General features: G+C 45.4%; 1 protein-coding gene across 1 annotated transcript; it reads right to left on the bottom strand.

Moving 5' to 3' along the window:
- Positions 1-307: 307 nt before the first annotated feature.
- On the bottom strand, positions 308-13,123 carry LOC311241680 (uncharacterized protein; the record flags this gene model as incomplete). The annotated part of the gene is made up of 3 exons (XM_084330557.1): positions 12,758-13,123; positions 11,321-11,500; positions 308-483 (listed from the first exon to the last, which is right to left on the bottom strand). The coding sequence occupies exons 1-3, from the start codon at positions 13,050-13,052 to the stop codon at positions 308-310; spliced, it is 651 nt and encodes a 216-aa protein (XP_084186683.1). The 5' UTR covers positions 13,053-13,123.
- Positions 13,124-14,730: the final 1,607 nt, after the last annotated feature.

Raw genomic sequence — 14,730 nt, 5'->3', positions numbered from 1 at the left:
TTTTATTAAGTAACCAGTTAGACAAATACTTTTATGAAGTAGCCAGTTAGACAAAGACTTTTAATACGTAACCAGTTAGACAAAGACTTTTATTAAGTAGCCAGTTAGACAAAGACTTTTATGAAGTAGCCAGTTAGACAAAGACTTTTATTAAGTAACCAGTTAGACAAATACTTTTAATACGTAACCAGTTAGACAAAGACTTTTATGAAGTAGCCAGTTAGACAAAGACTTTTATTAAGTAACCAGTTAGACAAATACTTTTATGAAGTAACCAGTTAGACAAATACTTTTATTAAGTAAACAGTTAGACGGTGGGCTCCTGCAGAATGTGTCCCTGAAGGTCTGGGGACGTCTTGTGTCTCTTCAGGTGTCTCTCACAGTAGGAGGAGCTGCAAGTCTGACAGGTCTTCACTGCTACCTTCTTAACGTCATCGTCCGAACAGACGTCACACAACACCTGTCCCCTCTGCTGCTCTGAGGCTGGGGAGGAAAGCAGCATAAAGAAAACACATTTAATCAGTAAATAAAACTACTCCTTCCTCCAAACCAAAGCCTTGTTGCTACACTGAAGGGATTTTAGATGATAACCCATAACTCTGTATGATAGCATGTACAATAATGTACAATTTATTCTCACGGTATATATATCTATCCATATCTGTCTGTACATGCCTACATATAACCCTTTTTACACATCTAAATAGTGGATACTATATCTATATCTGTACGTATCCCTTACCTACTCTTACTAGTTATGCTGCTGGCCAGTATGACTTACTACCATAGTGTCTTTATACCTGTAACACTGTACATATTAATACTACAAGTCTGTACATAAATCTGATTAGTACTATTACTCAGTAGTACTCATTTATATATTGTATACCCAGTTTAAATCACTTGTGCATTACTATTGCACTTTACTGTTACATTTGCACTCTGGTTGGATGCCAAACGTCTTTTCAATGTACTGTACTTGTGCTGTATGATGATGACAATACATTTGAATCTAATCGAATAGCTTTTCATGTGGGTTCATGTCATTCTTGCCTTGATATGAGTTCATGAATTTGAACCTCTAGTCTAGAGTTACATTGTCAGCTTCTGAAAACCGTGATATTCTGAGAGACACTTCTCCCTATAGTGTGAATTATGAGACACACCTTGGGGACCTCAGACTCCTTCCATATGGTAACAACAGGCTCCCTGGGTGGATAATGAATAAGAATATAAAAAAAAAAAGAAAAAAACCCAGAAACGACTTATGTCTTTCTCTGGTCTGCATCCCCTTAACAATTGTATGTATTGAGCTGTACTGTATTGTACCCATTCTGCAATCTATTAATACAATTTTCATACAATCAGCAATGTCTCGCTTGATGAATGGCCAGCAGTAGCCTAATTAATATTAATAAAAGTATTAAAAGTATTATCATTTTAATAATTGTACAATTTTGTCAGATTATCATTGAATGAAGCATTTAAACTAGTATGTTCTGGACATGTTTAGAATCAAGGAAGCCAGTGTAGACAATGTATGCACTTCAGTATCACATTACAAGAGAGAGATCACAGGTTACATGTACACATTCTGAGACGTTCAAAACTTAAAACTCAGTTGAGCAACACAGACCATGTTTCAGTCACAGTGGACATTTGGTCCGACCGAAAGATGAGGGGGTTCCTTGGGGTCACTGTGCACTGGACCGAGAAAGATGCAGAGAGGATACAGCTAAAGTCCAATCTCTTGGCCTGCGACCGCTTCAAAGGCTCACACACAGCCGAAAGAATCTGTGAGCAATTTGAGGCTATATGTGATGAGTACAACATCAAAGACAAATTGGACTATATTATTAGTGACAATGCCGCCAACATGCGGAAAGCATTCACAGTGTGCTTCCCCACTGAACAAGAAGATGAAGTACATGACGACGATCATCTTGATGACCAAGAGCTCTGGAATGACCTAACCCTGGAGGATCAGCAAACCGTAGATGCAGCTATGGCAAAAAAACAACGCTTGCAGTGTTTTGCCCACACTCTCCAGCTGGTTGTGGGAGATGGTTTGAAAGAAACTAAAGTGATGACTCCTTCTCTTTCAAAGTTATCAAAACTCAGCTCACTGCTGCACACAAGCACAACATTCAAAGATGTGTTTGAGGCTGAGTTTGGGGAAAGAGGCATCCCTGCTGCTGTCAACACAAGATGGAACTCAACACTGAGACAAGTGAAGGCAGTTCTCCAATGTGATCATCTAAAGCTCTGTCGTGTTGTAGAACAGGCTGGCCACAAGGAGTTGTTGTTCACAGCACGGGAGTGGAATCTGTTGAAGGAGGCGGTGGACATCCTGAAGCCGTTTGGAGAAGCAACAGATTTGACACAGGGGGAGAAGATCGTCACAATCAGTGCGGTTGTTCCATCTATCCTGTCCCTGAATCACCACCTTGAGAAGCTGAAGCCTAAAGCCCGTTTCCTGAGCGGCCTGGTCAGAAGTCTCCAGGCATCCCTGAACAAACGATTTCTTGGAATCTTCATCAATGTGAAAATGGCCAGGACACAAGATGGAATCACTGCCCCCTTTTCAGATCCAGTCTACCTCAAAGCAGCGGCCTTGGATCCAGCCTTTTCTCTGATGTGGGTGGAGCACCATGTGCTGGTCAATCATGAGGTCAAAGCAGAGGTGGCACAAACAGTGAAAGGTAAGTGTTATTGAGTTTAATGTAACTTTTTTCCCCTCATTTGATTATGAATTATGATATTATAAACTAAAGGACTGCAACAATAATACTTTTAAGTTTAACCCACTGCATCACCAACACTCTTAATAGTAATAAGGGCTCTTTTGTTTCTGCTATGCTTTTACATGTTTTGCCAGAACTGATCCTGCGTGATGCTGCAGAGACTGAGCCACCTGTGCCTCGTGTTGATGAGGATGAGGGAGAGCGAGAGGACCAGACCCGTGGACAAGTGGGAGGCCTGTTTGCTGCATACCATAAGAGGCAGAAGAAGGATGTTGGGACCACTCCAGCACTACAGCTAAGTCACTACTTTGACATATCCGAAGGACAGAACGCCCTCTTGTTCTGGGCAATGAACATGAGGACTCTTCCTTCACTGTTCCGAGTGGCCATCAGGGTCTTGGCAGTGCCTGCCTCCAGTGCTCCGGTGGAGTGGGTTTTCAGCCATGGTGGCATCATACTGCGGCCCCATCGTGCACAAATGAGTGACAGACTTTTGGCCAATTTGGTCTTTTGCAAATGCAATGCTAGGTCCTAGGATAACAGAAAAAGCACAACCCTTCCCCTACACACACACACACACACACACACACACACACACACACACACACACACACACACACACACACACACACACACACACACACACACACACACACACACACACACACACACACACACACACACACACACACACACACACACACACACACACACACACACACACACACACACACACACACACACACACACACACACACACACAGGCCTGTAATGTGTGTGAGGTTAAGACAGACTGTGTTACATACAGTGTTTACAGTGTTTACCTGAGTTTATCATCAGCAAACCTCATCATCATGACTCCATGTCACACGGCATACGTATGGCTTTAATTGTTTGCTTATATTTATTTTTTTATTGTTTTGCTGTGGGTATTTCATTTATACCCTTTTGGTTTGCTGTGGTTATTTTATGTTGCATGGTTTTGTATATAGTGTTTTAAATAGAGTTAATTGCTGTGCGTGGCTTTATTTGCATGCAGTTTGAAATGTACACACACAGTCTCCATGAATCAGGTTATCTGGGATCTGCATGCTTTTTCTCATACATTTCAGGCCGGTGTTCAAATTGGAGGCCTACTTGAAGGTCAGTAGCAGTTTTTTGATGTGCCTTATAATAAATGTAACTTTATGGCAGGAATTTGTTTTAGGTGTCTAGAGTATATCATTAGAGAAAGAGGGACAGAGAAAATAGGAGTTGGTTAGTGTGGTATGGGGGGGGGGGGGGGGGGGGTTCATTGATACATTTTGAATGAAAATACATTTTATTAGGAAAATAAGATAAAATGCTGCTTCTTTGTTTGCACTACTTGTTTTTTTTATTAAGTTCAGTCACACTTGTTTTAACAGACCTTTGACAAAATGATTGTAATTAGCCTATATGACAGTTTTATTTTGTTGTCATATTGATGTTCTCATTTTTTATAAAAGACAAGCGAATCTTTCTAATCTTCTAGTCAAAACTGATTTTCCCATAAGGAAACCCACTCATTTTATGTCCAACATCCCAGATGGTAATTTCCCCTGTCAAGCCTGTGTACAATGTCAAGGCATGATCAAAGATAAATTCTACACACACCCAATAACGGCCAAACGTATACCCGTTAAAGGACGTATTACGTGTAATTCCTCAAATCTGGTGTATCTGCTGAAATGTCTGTGTAATTTTTCTTATGTGGGTAAAACAACAAGAGATTTTAAATCGAGAATCAGTGAACATAAATGTTCAGTTAGAAATTCAGATGTCAAGTCTTCGGTAGCTAGACATTTTTCTAAATGCAAACATGCCGTTAATGATCTCAAATACATGGGACTCGAGTTAGTCCACGGGCCCTCTAGAGGGGGAGACAGGCACAAGTTATTATTGCAACGTGAATGTTATTATATTCATTTGTTCAATTGCATTGAACCAAGGGGAATGAATGAAGAGAACGTGTTAACCTGTTTCCTTTAAGTGCCTTGCACCATCATTATTATTTTTTCATGATTAATTATGATTGTTTTTATGTATGAGGTATGGTTATATGCCGTATTTGCTATCGCGTTCCGCTCTGAGCCTTATGAGATATACTATCTCCTATGATACCTAATGTATCTCCCACGAACAAAAAATACATGCACCACACCTGTATGGGGCTCCGCCCCCATGGTGGCACCGCCCATATAGCAGTGACTCTGGTCACCACACATCCTATGCTGTTTTAATGTCTCCGCCGTGAGATGTTGTCACTCTCCCTCCTCTTGCCCGGTTCATCAATGAAGGTCAGTCGGTAGCTGTTGTGGTTTTTTTTTCTGAGTCCTATTTACCTTTTTCGGGTAAATGGGTTGACAACAGGGTAGGCCGTGGCTAGGTTGCCTAGCCAGGTATTTTACCTTGTGTTCCGGCGGGGTTTGTTGAACGGTGTTCCCATCTGGGTTGGCGTCGGGTAGTGGGGCTATGGGTCCAGCCGACATGGTAAACATGTTGCGTGTCTGTGCACAGGCAATTGTTGTCTTGGGTCCCACATCGCCTGGCGCTAGGCTGCAGTAGTATAAGGGCAGGGCCGCCTAGGAGAAATGTGAGGCCCTGTGCGTTTTTAGATGCGAGGCCCCCCACCTCCTGGGGCGGCCCTGTGTAGGGGGCTATTGTTTCGTTTTGTCACTCTGCTATGAGAAGGTCTGTCTTGCTACAGTTTTCTCTCCTCTCAACCATTCATACTGACGGTCAATCGGTATACTGGGGGAGTAGTGCGGGGGGGGGCTTTGTTTACCTTTTTTGGTAAATGGGCTAAACTAGGGCTGGTGTCCTGTTGTGAATATTTTGAATGAAGGCGGGACTGGTCCGTCTCCCCTTAACTTTGTGTGTATGGGTTTGCTCATTCTACAGTATTTTGTGGTTTAGCTCTTTTATTCATTTAACCCTTTCATGGTGCACACCACAGTGGAGGGTGCTGTTTGCAATCACCACTGGTGCTCCGTGTTAACATCAGTCCTTTGTTTTTGATATATTGAAACAATGCCCCGCCCGGCCGACACCATGGGTGGGTCGGCCTGGCGAGTGGCTGGTGGGCTGTTAAGGCTTGTACCGCCACGGTATGGAATTGGCAACGATTAGAACTGTGTTCGAATTGCTGTTTTTTTCTATTAGAAAAATGGTGTCTGGTGGAGGGGCCTTGAGGGCCAGCCGACGTCGACACATCGCGCGAGGTTGTTGACGTTATTAGCTTTGACCCAGCCGCAAGCTATAACCGCTCAGGGTTCCCCTCTCCGCAGGGGATTTTGGTCTTCTGCTGGAGCGCGGGCGGTATTGTCCTAGGCCCTACACCGCCTCACACCGCGCAGCCAGAAGAAGAGAGAGCACGGCCTCGTCAGCGGCGATGACGGGGCCCTCGACAGGCGGCCATGTTTTTCCCCCGCCAAAGGTATCCTGGGCGTCGATTCGACAGGTGTCCACAAGGCCGACAGCCTTGGCGGCCGAGGGATCGGCCATGTAGGATGGGTTCGGCTTGAACAAACAAGCCGTCACCGTCCTGCCGCGAGCAGCCCGCTCTCCGATCGCTCCCTTCCCCAACACCAGCGGAAGAAGTGGGCTCTGATTGTTTCCTTTGGCTGCGGGCCGCGTGCCTTCGTTGATGCGCGGGCGGCCCCCCTTTTCGCTTCTCATGGGGACAGGGGCTGACACCCAGTTTATGGCTGAGCCTGGGTCTGTCCGTGAGAATGTTGTGCTGTCAAGCGGCTCCCGCACCTTGATCTGTGTTGGTTGAGCCTGGTGTTACGTCTGTCAACTTAAGTGTTGTCAGCAGGGGGGCTCGAAACCTTTTGAGGCACACAGTGCGGGCTTCCCCGGCCTCACCTTCGCCAGGCCTGGTATCATGTTGGTGCCTCCCACTCCTGGAATATTGGCAAGTGGTCGCAGCTCACATGATTTGGGGTGGTAGTAATATCACTGCAGGGCTACGGTGTGTAGGAACCCATGGGGGCCTTACACCTTGCATGTCCGGCTGCAGAACAACTCCTTCAGCATGTTCTGGAGGGGTGTTCAGTGGGGGGGCTTTTTTCCTCGGAAGCCCCCCGTATCAGACCGGCCCTTTCTGTCGGGGTTCCCCCTTGGGTGCGATTGCCTCGTGGGTGGTGTCAGGGTCAGGTGTTCCGACACGGAACGCGCTCCTCGCACGGTTCCAGGGTTGTCTACGCACAGCGGGGGGACCGGGCCAACTATCTACAGTTCCTGGCGGACCTGCGCCACGTGACGGCGGGTGCGTTGGGAGTGTCGTCACATATGACTACGGCAGTACCATATGTCAAGGTAGATGGAGAGAACGGTGAGGCGGGGACTTGTGTTTACACAACCCCACCCGTTTTCAGGTTTGGTACAGACCCTGTTGTCGGGGTCTCCAGCAGGGACAGCTCTGGTCAACGAGATCCAATCTCTGTGGACGAAGCAAGCCATCGCCGTGGCGTTCTCCTCCCGGTGTTCTCAGCCCGAGAAGTCGGGAGGGAGGGGTGTAAGACCCAGGCTGGACCTGTCCCATGGGAAGGTTCAGCATTTTTTGGATCGTCTCCTACCTGTTGAACACTGTCAGGTGGGGGTCTGGTTCTCCTCCATAGACCTGTAGGATGCGTATGCGCATCCCCGATCTTCCATCCTAGGGCTTACCTACGCTTCCTTTGCAGGGTTAGCGTATGAGTACCAGAGGCTGCCGTTCGGTTTTCTCTGGCTCCCCGCATCTTCACCAAGTGCGTGGAGGCCGCACTGGGGCCTCTGCGTCGTCCGGGGTTACGGAGTGTTCTGCCCTGATGACGTTCTGGTCCTTCGCGGTCAAGGTGGATCGTCAGGTCTCGTACCAGGCAGGTCTCTACCAGCCTGGGGTTGCTGTAGACTGGATGTAGAGTATTCCTCTTCCCAGTCAACGGTTGGAGGGCTATGGGCATCCATCTCAGAGCGTGTTGTCAACACGCTCGGGAGGTTCCGTCCTAGGACGGTTACGGCGCTGTCTCACGTCGCGTTTTCACCAACGCCTCCCTCGCTGGTGATGCGTCGGGCCAACGCAGTAGGGGGCAGCTGCCATGCTGCCCGGTCTGCGCTACGTTCAATGTGTTGGTGTTGAAAGCGGTCCTTCTGGTCCACAAATGGTGTTGATCAGGACGGACGATACGACGTCAGTGTCGTGTATCGACAGACAGGGAGGAGTACGCTCCCCCTGTCTGCACCAGGCGGTGGGCGGCTGGCTATGGGCGTCCTCCATCTGCGCGGCCTGAGGGCTCCCCACATCCCCGGCAGGGAGAATGTGGGTGCAGGTGTACTGTCGCGGGGCGGCCCTCATCCTGACGGGTGAGGATTGCGTCTGGACATGGCCAGGCAGGTCTGGGACCGATGCCGTGCCGCCAGGGATTCTTCCCCATACATCTGTTAGGTCAGTTGTTGGGACGGGTACGTTGAGGGGCGCAGGTTCTTGATCCTGATGGTGTTACCATCTGGAATGCGCATGCTCCCTCCACTGTCGCGCTTACGCGGGCAGATGACGTATGTTCCAAGTGTGGTGTAAGGCGGGGGGCCGGGACTCAGTCTCCTGCCCCCTGGATACTGTCCTTGGTTACCTCCAGTCTCTCCTTGATAGACTGTCGGCTTCGACGGTGAGGGTATATGCAGCAGCTATATCCTCCTATCATGAGGGGTTTGAGGGGATGTCTTGTTCAGCCACCCTCTTGTGAAGCGTTCCTGCTTGGCGCTCCGCTTGCGCGGGCAGATGACGTGTGTTCCAAGTGTGGTGTAAGGCGGGGGGCCGGGACTCAGTCCCCTGCCCCCTGGATGCTGTCCTTAGTTACCTCCAGTCTCTCCTTGATAGACTGTCGGCTTCGACGGTGAGGGTATATGCAGCAGCTATATCCTCCTATCATGAGGGGTTTGAGGGGATGTCTTGTTCAGCCACCCTCTTGTGAAGCGTTTCCTGCTTGGCGCTCGACGCGTTAAGCCGGTGCAACGCTCCTTGGCTCCGACTTGGGATCTTCAATTGGTCTTCGGTCGGTTGTCCTTGGTCCCGTTTGAGCCGCTCGAGCAGGCGCCGTTGGGACAGCTGTCCTTCAAGACCGCGTTCCTTCTGGCTGTCACTTCCGCTAAACGCGTAGGTGAGCTCTGTGCTCTCTCGGTACGTCCAGAGTGCCTGTCTTTTCGGACCGATTGCGGTGTCACTCTGCGACCTAATCCTGCTTTCGTGCCTAAGAATATCCGGAGTTCCTTCCGCTCCCGGGATATTGTGGTTCAGGCGTTTCGTCCTCCTCCTCACACTAGTGAGTTAGTTGCGGGCCTTCACCTGTCATGTCCAGTCCGTGCTTGGGGATTTACCTCAGCCGTACTCAGGATTTCAGGGTTACCGACCAGCTTTTTGTCTGTTACGGTGGGGCTCGTGCTGGTAAGGCACTGTCGGAGCAGCGCCTGTCCCATTGGTTGTGCGAGGGTGTTACCCTCTGCTACACGTTGGCTGGGCAGGATCCCCCTGGGGGCGTCAGGGCGCACTCCACTCGTGGGGTGGCTGCCTCTGCCGCTCTCCTGGGTGGGGCCTCGGTGGAGGCCATCTGTGCTGCAGCTTCATGGTCCTCCCCGGGCTCCTTTGTAAGGTTTTTCCTCATGGACATGACGGGGGTTCTGTCTCCCAGGCGGTTCTGGGGTCTGTGGCCTTTCCTGCTTCCCGTCCTTTGGTCGGGTAGCAGGAGTGTATGGGTATGGGCCACAGTGTGTTGAGTCACACGTGGTTCCGCCTGTACGGTGTGTTCAAGGGGTTCTAGTTTCCCTCTTGTTCGCATTCAGGTGGAGTTGACTGCGCCCCCCCTTCATTAGGGAGGATGGGGTGACAGGGCTCCCCGCACCCCTTGATGTGGGCTTACGGGTCCTCAGGGGGTACATTTGTCGGGCTTCGCGTCCGCTCTTCCCCATATCTCATAAGGCTCAGAGCGGAACGCGATAGCAAACACGGCATATAACGGTAGGTTATGTAGATAACCTAGTTATATTAGTATTGGCTGAGCGTTCCGCTCTGCGCGGCCCTGAGTTCCCTCTTGAGGAATCTTTTTCCTGGGACGGGTTATTGGCGAGGAAGGGTGTGTGGTGACTATCGTCACTGCTATATGGGCGGTGCCGCCATGGGGGCGGAGCCCCATACAGGTGTGGTGCATGTATTTTTTGTTCGTAAGGGGATACAATAGGTATCATAGAATATAGAATATCTCATAAGGCTCAGAGCGGAACGCTCAGCCAATACTAATATAACTAGGTTATCTACATAACCTACCGTTATCAGTAACCCGTAGGGAACATTTATTTGAAGTGTAGCCTATTCTAAAACAGACTTGTCATTGCAGCCTCCAGGTCAGTTGCAATCTGGTTGCAGCCAATCGCTATCAATAATTTGACAGTCACTTGAATTACACCAGCTTCAGTGAAGGTTGAAACCATTAGATCTGCAATGTCCAAACGATCCATATTTTGTACCGTACCTCGACGAACGCGCGGTTCTTCTCTACGGTCAACTAATTGGTTCCGAAATCTCTTGAACTGTGTTTCGTCCATGTCGTCCAATGCTTCCGTTATAACACCTTTGACCGTTTGCATGTCTGTTCAAACGGTCTGTATTGTTGTTTTGATGACAAAATTTATATTTCTTCGTTCAGTGCAAAGGGCGTGGAGAAGTGAAGAGCGGTGAAATAGTGCAGCAAAACGAAAGTATATATACGGAAGTAGTGGCAGCATGTCGAAACAAGTGTTACTTTTTACACCTGAGGCTGAAAGCCTAACTGTTAGACAAATACTTTTAATACGTAACCAGTTAGACAAAGACTTTTATGAAGTAGCCAGTTAGACAAAGACTATTATGAAGTAGCCAGTTAGACAAATACTTTTATTAAGTAACCAGTTAGACAAATACTTTTATGAAGTAACCAGTTAGACAAAGACTTTTAATACGTAACCAGTTAGACAAAGACTTTTATTAAGTAGCCAGTTAGACAAAGACTTTTATGAATTAGCCAGTTAGACAAAGACTTTTATTAAGTAACCAGTTAGACAAATACTTTTAATACGTAACCAGTTAGACAAAGACTTTTATGAAGTAGCCAGTTAGACAAAGACTTTTATTAAGTAACCAGTTAGACAAATACTTTTATGAAGTAACCAGTTAGACAAATACTTTTATTAAGTAAACAGTTAGACGAAGACTTTTAATACGTAGCCAGTTAGACAAATACTTTTATGTAGTAACCAGTTAGACAAAGACTTTTATTAATAAAAGTCTTTGTCTAGCTGGTTACTAAAGATAAGTCTTTGTCTAGCTGGTTAATTGTTAAGGGTATATGATGAGTCTTTTAATTGTTAAGGGTATATGATGAGTTAATTGTTAAGGGTATATGATGAATATTTTATTGTTAGATGAGTCTTTTAATTATTAAGGGTAGATGATGATTATTTTAATTGTTAAGGGTAGATGATTACATAAAGCTACTTCTGAAGAATGAACGCTAGAAATTACAAACTGTGTCTTTTCCACTTACGCTGTCCTCCGGTGGGCTCCTGCAGAATGTGTCCCTGAAGGTCTGGGGACGTCTTGTGTCTCTTCAGGTGTCTCTCACAGTAGGAGGAGCTGCAAGTCTGACAGGTCTTCACTGCTACCTTCTTAACGTCATCGTCCGAACAGACGTCACACAACACCTGTCCCCTCTGCTGCTCTGAGGCTGGGGAGGAAAGCAGCATAAAGAAAACACATTTAATCAGTAAATAAAACTACTCCTTCCTCCAAACCAAAGCCTTGTTGCTACACTGAAGGGATTTTAGATGATAACCCATAACTCTGTATGATAGCATGTACAATAATGTACAATTTATTCTCACGGTATATATATCTATCCATATCTGTCTGTACATGCCTACATATAACCCTTTTTACACATCTAAATAGTGGATACTATATCTATATCTGTACATATCCCTTACCTACTCTTACTAGTTATGCTGCTGGCCAGTATGACTTACTACCATAGTGTCTTTATACCTGTAACACTGTACATATTAATACTACAAGTCTGTACATAAATCTGATTAGTACTATTACTCAGTAGTACTCATTTATATATTGTATACCCAGTTTAAATCACTTGTGCATTACTATTGCACTTTACTGTTACATTTGCACTCTGGTTGGATGCCAAACGTCTTTTCAATGTACTGTACTTGTGCTGTATGATGATGACAATACATTTGAATCTAATCGAATAGCTTTTCATGTGGGTTCATGTCATTCTTGCCTTGATATGAGTTCATGAATTTGAACCTCTAGTCTAGAGTTACATTGTCAGCTTCTGAAAACCGTGATATTCTGAGAGACACTTCTCCCTATAGTGTGAATTATGAGACACACCTTGGGGACCTCAGACTCATTCCATATGGTAACAACAGGCTCCCTGGGTGGATAATGAATAAGAATATCGGAAAAAAAAGGAAAAAACAACCCAGAAACGACTTATGTCATTTTTGGCACTCAAGCAGTTAATGTGTATAGTTAACTGCTAATACATTTAAGTGTTTTTTTTAACCTTAAAATGTGAAAAGCTTAACAATGACACAATAGGTAAGTTATTAATTAATAACACTCAATAAGTGTTTGGTATTATAAACAATTATAATAAACTCATAAAGCCTTTATTAACATTCTTAAACGTCTATAAATTGTTAACAAGTCCTTATAAATGTCTTATAATCTACCAATACATGTGTTTATTATTTTACACTCTGATGATAATACTCAATATGATGCTTATCAACAGTAGTATGTGTTAATAAAGTCTATATTAAGGACTTATAAGGACCTTATTACCTATTAACTAACACTTATTACAAGGACCTTAATATAAAGCATTACCTAATATAAATAATAATAAACTTCATTTTCAAAAACAAATTGAATATCAAAATCCTATACCACTAAACCTTACCTCCTATGTAAGATGCTCCACCAGATGCTCCAACAGACGCTGCTTGTAGATCTGCCACCAGATCATTCCTGTTGAGATTCTTCAGTATCGCCTCTGTAATCTTCACAGCTACATCATCATAGTGCTTCACCATCAGATCCACCATGTCATGTATGTCAGCATTCTCCAGACGGCCCTTCATGATGGCAGTGTAGCCCTCCAGGACCCCTTGGTTCAAATGCCACCGGAACGTCTTCAGCTCCTCCTTACTTAACGCCTCCAGGATGTTGGACAGTAGTTTTGAATGCGCTGCCATTGTTGATCAGAGAGAGAGAGAGAGAGAGAGAGAGAGAGAGAGAGAGAGAGAGAGAGAGAGAGAGAGAGAGAGAGAGAGAGAGAGAGAGAGAGAGAGAGAGAGAGAGAGAGAGATGGAAAGCGAACAGGCTCTTGGAATGGGTGTCTGGGAGGTAAACAAAAAAGGGACTATTTTAAACAAAGGTTATATGATGTGAGAAATGATAGCAAACAAATATGGAATGTTTTTAATGAAATGATGGGTCGAAAGACAACTGTGTGCACACCCTTAGTGGAATCAAATGGATTTGTTCTCACGAAACCAGGTGAGACTGCAAATCATTTTAATGATTATTATGTGGGTATGGTAAAGTATCTAAACTAAGGCAGGCTATGAATATTTCAAACAACCTTAAAACAAATGACTGTATTAAGTATATTATAATGAAAGACAAAATGTGTGAATGTGAATTCCATCAGGCTGAAGTCAGTGAGGTGGAGCGGTTACTCCGCTCTCTTCCTGATAGTAAGTTAGCAGGCCTAGATAACCTGGATAGTAAAGTGCTGAGAATGACTGCTGGTATCATAGCATCTCCTATATGTCATATTATGAATAGATGTTTGGATGTGGGCCTATGTCCAAAGATGTGGAAGGAGGCTAAGGTTTTTCCTTCACCTAAGGATACCAAAGCTGCTTTTAATGAGGGAAATTCTAGACCTATAAGTATTTTACCTGTCTTGAGCAAAATCATGGAAAAGTTGGTGCATTCACAAATTCCAGAGTATTTTGTTTCATACAAGCTTGCAACAGATTCTCAACATGCCTATAGAGCTGGTCACTCTACTTCTACTGCCTTGATACAGATGACTGATGACCAGGGCCGGACTGGGGAAATAATTCATACCGGGAGATATAGCGCGAAATATAGCCCCAATCAGGCCACTTTTTAAGCAGAGGGTCTGGGGGTCCCCCACCAGGACATTTTTTGTTACAAAGACTTAATTTCCTGCATTCTGGTGAATTTTAGTGCATGTGAATCACAAACTAATGAGCCAACAATTGCTTAGTACAATGTACTGTTATGGACCTCAAATAAAACTGTGGCACTAGCAATGCTACTCTCTCCACCTTCAAAAAGAAAAAAGCAAGAGCACAACATATTTTTCTATTTACTATTATAATACAGTTAACCACTCTCTCCTGTAAGGGCCTTTCTTTTTCTTTGTTTTATCCCTCTCTCCTCCACCCTTTCTTTTTCTTCCACTGTCCATCTTGACATCAACGTTAATTGACTTTCGCTCTACTGTAACTCTCCCGAGTCCCTCACAACCCCCTCCAATGTACAGTAAAAATGACCAAGTATGGTCTTGTCAATATTCCAATGTACAGTGTTGCTTGTACAGTTGTACAGTGTCCCCCACCCACCCCTCCTACCCAACCTCCCCCCACCCACCCAACCACCTCCAATGTACAGTACCCCCCCCACCTACCCAACCTCTTCCAATGTACAGTTTCTACGTCAAATGTATATACTTCTTTTCTGGACTCTTTTCGTATCACAAACAGTACTGTATTTGCAAATCTGGTATGTCATAAATGTATAGATGTAGCAGTACTGTCTATCTGTATGTCATATATGTTACGATGAATTGAAAATGGGGGACCCTGATGTAAACAAGACGAAAGTCTTTCTCTGGTC

Source organism: Notolepis coatsorum (genome assembly GCF_963971535.1).
Source record: "Notolepis coatsorum genome assembly, chromosome: 15".
Taxonomy (NCBI): domain Eukaryota; kingdom Metazoa; phylum Chordata; class Actinopteri; order Aulopiformes; family Paralepididae; genus Notolepis; species Notolepis coatsorum.
The sequence above is the reverse complement of the archived record's forward strand: the minus strand, read 5'-3'. Positions and strand labels throughout refer to the sequence as shown.